Here is an 11,037-nt window from a genome sequence, read left to right on the forward strand (position 1 = left end):
AAACCCTATCACTATAGAAAATACACCATACGTTTGAGAGGTATTGGCTAGTGGAATAGGACGTACAGATCTAGTGTTTCCATATCTGTAGATTAATTGTGCTTTGGGGATCTGTCCAGGTTTTAGGATTTTCTGCATTTGCTAATTTTCATCGATGGTTGGAGGTATGTTGAACTTTATGTTTCCGCAAATGAATCCCCAATTATGCCCGTGTTTGTTTGAGAATGATAGATCAGGATCATTAGGTTTAATTTAAAATTAGTCTTACAGTTATAAGATAAATAATGAAGAAAAGACTTATTGGTTTATACTATATCAAAGAATGTCTTTTTTCCTTACTAAAGATCTTCTTTCCTTACTATTAGTGAGATGATTTTGCATAGAGTATGTAAAACATTATGAGAATATCTGTGAATGCACTTTTCTTTTAATAAGCTAAAAACAAAACATGTGAAATGCTAAATTATACTTTGAGAAAATATATTAAGTACTGCATTGGCCTAGCTGCATCCAATTATAATGAAGACCTATAACCTTAAATCAAATTCGTCAATCACATGATCTCATCCAATAATTATGTGTCACTTCCGCATGCCCTCAGCATGAAAGATGCTAGGTCCATAAGTGGATTTAACCATCTGGAATAGCAGGGGAAGTTGAAGTACTACAAATAAAGTCACGGGGAGAGAGGTCAGCAGAGCAATGGGAATGACAACCCACTCCAGTGTCTTATCCAACACAAATGTGAGAGCTGCAGCGAAGGCCACCAGCATGAAAGCTAAGGAGAGAAAGAGTGAAGAAAGGCCCATTATGATCTTCTCAGGCAATGAGTCAAGAAAATCTAGTGGCTCATCCCGCGAAGTTAAGATGGCTAAGAATAGCAAGATGGCCGTCACAGAGCAAAGCAAACCTAACCCATCTGAAATTGCAAAAACCAGGACAGAACCCTTTAATGGGAATCCATCACTGTCATTATTGGTTCCAGGCATAGAGAATGCAGCAGCGAACAATACTGTGGCAATTAGAGTTGAGACGAGCATACATTTATCTGCTGTCTCCTTCACCCACTTCTGTCCATTCTCAAGCAACTTTTGGTGTTTCTCCACAAACACTTGCCAGTATGTTTTATTATCAACCGTTAACCTGGCGGTTTTCATGTCAGGGGTAACCCAACTTTCCACAGCCTATACATAAAAGTCATAAACATGAGTTACAATAAGTGGATATATTACCGAAAATTTTCAAAATATGACAAAGGAACATTTCAAGGAGATTAAGATTTATCTAGTACTTAGGCTCCATCTGTTTCATGAAAAATGAATCATTTGAGAAATATTTTTCTAAAAAAATATCACTTGTATCACATACAATTATGAATGAACAAAAAAAAAAAATTCATAGTACACGAAAATATTTAAATATAAATTATTGTTGATAACAAAAATATTTTTATTGACTAATTATTTTAAACGATACAAGTAATGATTTTTTTGAATAATTTTATTTTCCGTGAAAATGGAACCTTAATACGAAATTACTTAGAGGTCAAGTCCATTTTTGCTGGTAGAATCTTTTGAGCTCCTATGATTTAGAGCTTCAATATAGCCAAAATATATATGGAAAGCACTATGTTTGGACTTTCCAATTTGGAATCTTCTAGAGGACTTTATGAACAAAAAAAGAAAATAAAAGAAAATAAGAAATGACTGCATGACAGTTTTTAATGTATTGTAAGAATAACAGTTTATTCTGGACTACAAAAGCTCAAATCACAAATAATTATAAATTATTATAGGACCCATTTTTTAAAAATTTATTACTCACTATAAATTATTATTATCACAGTATCTTAATGATTGTTATGCTAGTAGAGCCCAAAAAAAAAATTAAGCTCTCATTTTTATTTTTATTTTTGTCGTTTGTCCTACTTTAACTCTCATTTCACTATTAGACTTTTGTTATACTTCTTTGTAAAGCGTGAGAGTCGAATCCCATATGTGAAACTAAACATCTCCACCCACTACCCTCCTAAGAATGTGGGGAATCAACCTCCCTACCTCCTCATTCCCAAGTGGGAAGGGTGGCCACTAGGACAATCCCCAATAGTTTATTAAGAGCTAGTTAGGAAATATGAGAACGAGTCTTTTAGTATTTCTTGTGCTTTGTTGAGACCTATGCATTGAATAGTTTTCTAGAGTTATTTGAGTTAGGAGTCGATATTAGTATTTGTGATTTTCTGGAACTTGTTGGTCTTTGGGGGTAAAAAAGATTACTAACATGGAATGTGCCCGTGCTTGGAAGGTTAGTGTCAAAGGCTTCATTGAGGGGTAAGTGAGTGTCTTGTGATTTTGTGCAACTAAACTCTTTGATTAGGTTCTCATTTACTCCACATCTTTTTGACGGATTTCATTGAGCGGTGAGATACATACCTCCCATCTTGAGGTGGATTCCTTTAGATAATGAGCATCTATCCTTTATATGCCTTATATCCTTGAGCCTACGTTTGGTCGTCCGGATTTCTAATTATGATAGGACTAGATAGGATAAGATATGAAATTCTTGGATTTTTTTATATTATGTCAATTGTTTAGTGAATCGTAGTATTTAAGTCGGATATATTCATATCATATCATGTACATTATTTTTTATTATATAAATAGCATATCATTATAAATTAACCTAAATGTTTATAAACAAAGATGGTGAAAATCTCTCGTAACACTATTCCCTATTTTATTTTATTTTATTTTTCCTCTTTTTTATATTATTTTCTTTGTTGTTTCCTTTTTCCCTTTCATCATTCTTTGATAAAATTTTATCGAATAGTAAACTGTACTAACATACCTAAAATATATAATAAATATAAATATTTAATTTATAAATTGAATGTTTATTATAAGATAGAATTAAAGTTGAATATATAAATTAAAATAAGATTAATTTAAAATAAATTTCTATTTTTTTCATTTTTAATTTCTTAAATTAGAATTCAAATATTATTTATATTGAAATATAATTTCAATTTTATTAATTTAATAAGTTTGTTATTCGAGAAAAATAACTTTCCTATTATAAACATTAGAAATCCTATTCACATTTATCCCACTTCCCCTATGGGATAATTTTATCCTGCCTATATCTCCCTTATATCCGACTTTAACATTTTCTGAGTAAGCACCAAACGTAGAATATGATTTATCATATCCTATTTCGAATTTTATCCCAACTACTAAACGCAGCCTAAGTTGATTCCCTAGGTAGAGAGCATCTAACCTATCATATACCGGTATCCCGAAGTGGGATCCTCAGGTGGTGAGCGTTTTTCTTATCACACTAGTGTAACCTTTTTAAATCTCGGACCCCTCTTGTATGAGTTGTTGTCAGAGCGTTGCTATGGTTGATGGTCCACGTTGTGTACTTATTGGTGATGACCGTGATGTCGAATGGAAGATTTGAGAAGATAAGTATTATAACTCCAAGAACAATTGGAGAAATCTCAATTGTTGAGATATGACCATCCCCATTATAATCGCGAAGCAAAAAACAACGAAGAGAAGAATATTCCTCCCGTTATGTCCATTCCCACACATATAGTGAAGAGACTCCTTTGGGTCATCGTTAAAGGAATCGTGATTCTTATGATTTTGATGTCAAAGTTGATATCTCAAAAGACTACAATTGGCTTGAGACCATTGAAAGAGTTTTTGGTTACAAGAACATTGCTGAGAATCAAGAACACGAAGCCAGAAAGGAGATCCCAATGAGGTCGCATCCTTTACTTGAAGACACCCTTGATACGATGGTATTAATATTACATTGGGTTTATCTCTTATGGGAGAAGTTCGGCAATACTTTAATTTTGTGCTTAAGGCTTGAATTCAAACCAAAACAGCCTACTGGGTGAGTACCAGAAAGTGAATATCTTCTGGGCGTGCTGTAAAAATCAAACCTCAAATTGGTGGCTCATTTGAGTCTTAAATAGAGTTAATGAAAATGCTTACAAGATCATGTGGCCCTACAATAATGGAGTCTGGAGAACTTTTAATGTCATTAAATTTTCTTTGTACGTCGATAATGAGAATGAGACAGGCTTGAGGACAAGTCTTTTCATCAATCTAGGGAAAATGATAAAGGAACAAATCAAGGAGATTAAGACTTACACAATAATTAATTAAAATTTTTTAAGGGGTTAAGTCTATCTGTGTTCGAAGAATTTCAAGGGTCACTTTCATCCGAGCTTTGATGATGATTTTGTGCTTCACATGTATGGGAAGCCATAGGTGTCTACTTCCAAATGAATGAACCTTCATACGACTTGGAGTCTTCAAGAGGAAGTTACGGACAAAATGCAAAGAGTTGGTAAGGAAATCCGAGAACATATCATTTAGTGTTTCTATCTATTTTTTTCGACCAATACATTGCATTTTATCAAAATAGAGTGATTTATGATTCTATATCTCTGCAGAGAATGTGAACATATGAAGAGAGTGATATAATATCGAGGGAGGTGCTCGAGTTGGTAAAAGAAACTTTGAAAGCTATAACATCTTAAGGATTACATAATGGATTTCCATCTTGTTGAGGCCGAAAGAGTTGGAAGAGTGAAGTAGGTCAAGTGGAAGGCCAAACCACTATACTTAATAGTAATTCTTCTGTCCCTTACAGTCTTTCAATTTCAAATTAAAAGAAGATCGTTATTCTACATAATAACTCATGTTTCTATAGTACCAATTCACCTTCTACATATTGTCCATCACGTATTCGTGGAAAAGCTCTCAGATTTTTCAGAACAATCAATTCATCCCTTTTGGTTGTCGTGCCTAGTCTGTTTCAATTAGAGCATGAATTCAAACTTTTTGGACTCAAGTACATGATCGGCACAAATTTTAGGACTCTTGCTGTACATATTGTCCCAATATTCTTTTTCATGACAAAGATAATAGAGAGTAGAAATGAAATAAAGGTAAATATATAATAAAAGCTTCATGATATCAATTTTTGTTTGTAGACAATGGTTTGTGTGAGTGAAACTTTAGTTAATAGCCAAACTAAACTGACTAATGAGAAGTATTCTTGAATTAATAGCTATTCAGATAAAAACAGTGGCCATAAATGAACTTAGCTAACCTTTTGATTAAAAAAGAGAAGATTCATCTCATACTGCTATAATTTAATCATTATCCATCTACATACATTCAATTATATTTGAACTTCATTACAATCTTAAAAGCAAAATATGATGCATCAAACTAGCAAAACTATCGTGAAAATATAAGCAAAACTGATTCAAATGTTTTGTTTTTGCTCCAAATTGATATGTGTGGGTTATTCATGAAATGATTTAGATAATATTCACTTAATTGCATCATGGCAATTAAGTGAATATTAGTAAAATTATAATGAGCTTCAATCAGTTTGTAGTGGCCCAATTTCTCTAATTAATAGCTATTCAGATAAAAACATTGGAAATCATTAGGGTTTACTCCAGTGGCCACCCTTCCAACATGGAAGGAGGAGGTGTGGGGTTTAAATCCACATCTTCTTAGTGAGGTTGGGATAGGGACGAATTAGTCCCATGAGTGGGTTTCGACTCCCACGCTATGTAAGGAGGCAGGACAAAAGTCTAAAAGTGAGACAGGACAAAAGTTTGGGAGTGAGAATTAGAATAAAGGTAGAGCAGGACTGACAAAAAAAGAAAGATAAAAAACAGTGGCCATAAATGAACTTAGCTAACCTTTTGATTAGAAAAGAGAAGATTCATCTCATACTGCTATAATTTAATCATTATCCATCTACATACATTCAATTATATTTGAACTTCATTACAAATTAAAAGCAAAATATCGAACTAGCAAAACTGTCGTCAAAATATAAGCAAAACTGATTCAATTGTTTTTTTTTCTCCAAATTGATATGTGCGGGTTATTCATGAAATGATTTAGCTAATATTCACTCAATTGCATCGTGGCAATTAAGTGAATATTAATAAAATTATAATGAGCTTCAATCAGTTTTTAGTGGCTCAATTTCTCTAATCAGCCTCGCTTACTTGCTGCAAATTTTTCAGAGTTGTTTGTCAACTTACTTTATTATTTATGTTTAGCGTGTGAAATTTAAAAGTTCAATGTACGAATAGGATGTTAGCTTAGATGGCAAAAGAGTTTATGAACACCTTGCGTTCTTAGATTCAAGTCTTGTTGGGAGCATTTAGGAGTAAAATCCTGTGTATCAGACCGATGTAGGCTAGTGCACTCTTAAAATCACCAGGGGAAGTGAACCAGTGGAGGTGCGTAAAAGCTACCCTAACATCACCAAATGACTATGTATATTCCTAAGACTATCCAAATAAAGTTCTAACCATATATTCAATGAAATTTGTCAAGAAGATATTATAATTATTATTAAGCAAAGTTATTATTTATATGAAAGGAAATATACCTACCTTAAACCATTGAATTTCTCTTTGCATTTGAAAGGCTGCTCCAGAGACATTAGTTACATCATCGATATCAGGGTTGCACTCTGCCGCAGAGAGCATCATTTTCCCCGATTCTATTTCTGTAGGCGCCGGAACTATTGACAACCTATTGGTTGAGCTCTCCTTCAAGAAGAGTCTGAGAATCCTCTCTTGACGATGCTGCACAGCAAGGGTCACCAACGTAGTATCATTAGGCGAAATCCAAATGAGCTCCGGAAAATATTGAATGGATAGCTTCACGAGTTCACTGATTCCCTTGACTGTAGCTTGAGCCAGCAAGTTCCTATCTTGAAAAAACTGGGTGATCTCGGTAGTGCTCCTCTGGGAGAGCGCATCGCAAACTTTTTTTACCAACTCCACGGCTGCCTCGTGTCTCAGCTTCACATCGTAAATCCTCTTGAGTGAAGGTACTGCAAAATCTTTAAAATGCAAAGTAAAAAGAGATGTAAACGAAGAGCCGCAAATGGATTTGAACCCAAACCACCACCCCCTCCCTCCCTCCCTCCCTCCCTCCCGAAGAAAAAGAAGATTCTCCCTAAATTCTTTTTTTTATAAATATTTTAGGAAAGATATTTTGACCCTTTTTGCTTTGGGATTCTGCCCTCAAATGCAAATTGTGGGTTTTAGTAATTGCTGATACAATTACAAGGCTTAACCTGACAGAAAAATTCTGAAAATAACCAGGCTACTTACATGCTTCTTGCTAGAGTAAATCATAGTAACCTTTACATACATAAATTATCTATAATAATAAAATCATTCAAATGCTCATAGCAGCTCGTAATAAAAAAAAATTACATTGACCGTCCAGTCCTTTGAGTTGTTATTTATGCTCAGTACAAGAACACATTTTTTTTAAAAAAAAAAACTCATTCTATCTGTATCTAATAAAATCAAAACCTTCACACGTGGCCACATTATAATATGTCACGTTCGAGTTTACTTGTTTCACCTAAATGACATGGTGAGTATACTTAATTTTACTCTATTCTAAAGTAAATTTTTATTTTATGAAAAAATGCAACTACGCTATACAACAATAGAAAAATTAGGGAGAAGGCCTAATGGGTATTTTACGTGCACATGAAAGTTGGGTGAAGATGACAAAGTAAGTGCAACCGCTGGAAAAGTTCTCGTGTAAGTTTTGGAAACTATAGAAATTTCTTATGCAGTTAGGCTATGTCCGGGCCAACTTTCACATATCTCTAACAATCCTCCTCTCCGGTTATTTTCAAGAGTGTACTCTCTAATATTGGCCTAATGTATAAAGGATTTTATTTTTAAATTGTTCCTAACAAGTTTCGAATACAAGATTACAAGGAGATGAGCAAACTCCCCTGCCATTGCTCATCTAGCCAACAGCTTTCTTCCAAGAAATTTGCCCCCACTGAAATCCTCTCCTATTCCAAAGCCCGCACAACCCCCCACCCCCCCCGGGCAACACACCAAACAGATTATTTTGATTTTTCCTACCTGCTTTCTTCCCTTTATTCCTATTCTTGGCGCCTTTATTATGTTCACATGTCAAAGTGTATATTTACTGTGTTAAACGCGTTTAAATGATAAGTCCGTGCCTTCATCTATTGCAAACTCATTGTATAGTTTATGAAGCTGGGGATTTGTCCCCTGTTCCATGCCCAATTCCTGCACCTTCTCAACAAATTGTGTCATGTTGTTTTGAGATGAAGTAGCAGTTAAAGAAAATAATGTGTACGCTTAGCACTTACATCCATAAGAGAAAAAAACAAGTACGTATGAATTCGTTGTTCTTATTTTTTCATAAAGAATAACATGCTTGTAGAGATGATGAAGCGAATGATTTCACCAATCAAGATTGAAGGAGAAGCCCCAGGTTAACAAACTCTTATTCAATATCTTCTACTTAGGTCAATTAGCCATAAGCAAGATGAATTTCGGTTAACATCAAATCTCACCTCAATTGGTGATTTCAAGGATTATGTTTTTACATTTTATTTTTAATTCCGTGACTCTTGCGATTAGAACTTAGCGGATACCGGAAATCTAATATAAAATACGGATGAGGGGATCATGTACAATTTTGTTTGAGTTTGAATAATTTTTGAAGGATTTTTATAACTGCCAACGTAATAAGTATATTACAAATGCATCTTTGGATGGTTGACATGTGGCAAAATGTACTTACTAAACAAACAACACTACACATATCACTAATCCAACGTTGGACATGTAAGGACTTTTCTACACAGGCAGTGGACCAACTAAAGGTAGTTTTTTTCCCCCTCCAAATTTTGGCATAAAAATTAACTAGGAATATTTTTCTACTTATACAAAAAGTCAAAGACAAATAAGAGAGAGACTTTCGGTTGGAGAGAGACAGAGACAAAACGGTGTCTTCTTAAAAATGGAACCGTACCTACAATTTTGGCAATATTCCGAAGTGACCTTGTAGGACTTTGAAGAGCTACAACAAAGTTGCAGAGTAACCGGGTTAGTGGATGTGAAATCATTGTGTATGTGAAATGAAGATGCTTTAATACAAGATTATAAGAACTGGTGTCCTGACAAGTACTAATGATTGATGGTCACAGATATCAAAACAATTAACATTGACATTCCCACGGATAAATAGTTTGGATTATAAGTGACCCGCTACAGAGATATGGATAAGGATAAAAGGACCCCAATGAGCGTAGCTCCGCTTTGTGTTGCGGCTCCTCCAATACTATTTGTGTCTTAATTCGTTCGTTACATTGTCCATTAACAAAGTCATACAACACTTACGCACTCGCTTAAATTATACATGGTTTCCGAGGGATAGCTGATCCATAAGTTAGTTTGATTTCAGGCTATCATTGAAGCAAAACTAGGTCAAGTAACGACAATACATGCTACAAAGAAAAAATCATTTTTTGTTTACTTTGCAATTATGGACGGAATCAATCTAAGAAAATTGACTTTAATTGACTTTAACTTAATAATCACGGAAGGTCTTAAATTAGATAATGCCCAACTGTAAAAATGCATACCCACCCGTGTTCGTTGACGTTTGCATATCACTCGAATTTGCGTATGTTGGCCTGGAGTTCAAGTCCACAGGAGTGCCTTCAATTCAGATACAAAAGAGTAGGTGAAGAGCCAAGTATGACCTTCTTGAAGGAAATTGGTTATGAAGGGATGCGAGTGCAGAAAGTACGGACATTTGTATATTAATTTTTCCAAAACACCAAGCCTAATTCCGCTGAGAAAGTGAGAGGGCATCCTTGCCAACGCGCCCAGCATAGTCTTGTCTGCCTCCCCGGGGCCTTTTCTTAGAGTGAGTGAAGGGTATCGCCCAAGTAGATAAAGGACGATATCTATCCCAGTTCACCAGCGAAGTTGATCAGGACAATAAGCTAAGTCTAGAATGAAGAAGTAAAAGAACAGATGTTGAGACAGAGTGATGGTACCAAGATGACCAGCGTAGGTCAGACCCACAATGCATTGAATCGCATTGGGACTGTCGTCGGGAAATGTTGTTTTTTGCGCCAGGAACCAGGCAATTTCCTTATGCATAGAAGCTTGCTGAGTAGATAAATTGAAAGGAACACATCCTTTGCCGTCTTGTTTTTGCGTCAACTCAGGATTCCTTCTAACTAATGCCTCGACGATCCGTATCCTGCCACACAGGACAGCATTGTGGAGGGCTGTGCGGCCAACACAATCAACCTTTTCAAGGGCTTCCGGTGATTGAGACAAGAGCTCAACCAGGTTCTCAACAAATTGGTCTTGTGCGTTCAAAGCTGCTACATGAAGCACTGTTTCGGATCTGCTCGTTATAATGGCTGTCTTTGAGGCAGGATCTCGTTGAAAAAAGCTTTCAGCAAATTCCCAATCACCCTCGACTGCAGCTTTCAACAATGGTCGGTAACGGAGTCCATCCAATGCCTCTTCTGGTACTCCTGCAAAATGGACGAACTTTTCAGACCATTTTGTTGATACTTTTTCCTTGCAGTCACCGGGAAGTATGTGAGAGAAGAACAGTTCAATCCGATCCGCCCTGAAATATTAATTTCACATGAAATAACTCTTTTGAAGGATAACGCACCTGGAGCACCTCCAGATTGAGAAGGATAAGAAGCCGATTCAACGCTTACACGAACATCTACATATAGAAAGATTGAGCCAAAAATGCTTCTCATACTGACGTTTGTTATTTATTTATTTATTTTCCTAGCCACGGTCAGTGTTATGATTGTTCGATGATAAAGCTAAGAAAAAGAACCATGATAAAATCCAAATTCCAGCATATTTTGAGACCACACCGCCTATACCATTTTCTTTTCTCGGTTAGAACTTGAACGTGTACCTGCTGGTGGTTCTTCGTGGTCTGAATATCCTCGTCTTTCAATTGGTTGAATCTCCATTGCGTTGCTTTCCTGGTTAGTCTTTCAACAACAAAGTAAACAGAGAATGCAATAGAGACTTCTACTCTCCTAGAAAGTTTAAGCTGTGATGTCAATCAGCTTAAGTTGCAGGGCCTCTTTATAACCAAGCCAAGGGCTTGACCATTTTAGAATAATTTTGTCCTTTCCATATAA

General features: G+C 35.5%; 1 protein-coding gene across 1 annotated transcript; it reads right to left on the minus strand.

Annotated features, from left to right (window-relative positions):
* Positions 1–581: 581 nt before the first annotated feature.
* Positions 582–8,149, minus strand: LOC104439942. The gene is made up of 3 exons (XM_039309794.1): positions 8,053–8,149; positions 6,443–6,888; positions 582–1,184 (listed from the first exon to the last, which is right to left on the minus strand). Exons 1-3 carry the CDS (start codon positions 8,147–8,149, stop codon positions 582–584), a joined length of 1,146 nt encoding a protein of 381 aa, XP_039165728.1.
* Positions 8,150–11,037: the final 2,888 nt, after the last annotated feature.

Source organism: Eucalyptus grandis, chromosome 3 (genome assembly GCF_016545825.1).
Source record: "Eucalyptus grandis isolate ANBG69807.140 chromosome 3, ASM1654582v1, whole genome shotgun sequence".
Lineage (NCBI taxonomy): Eukaryota > Viridiplantae > Streptophyta > Magnoliopsida > Myrtales > Myrtaceae > Eucalyptus > Eucalyptus grandis.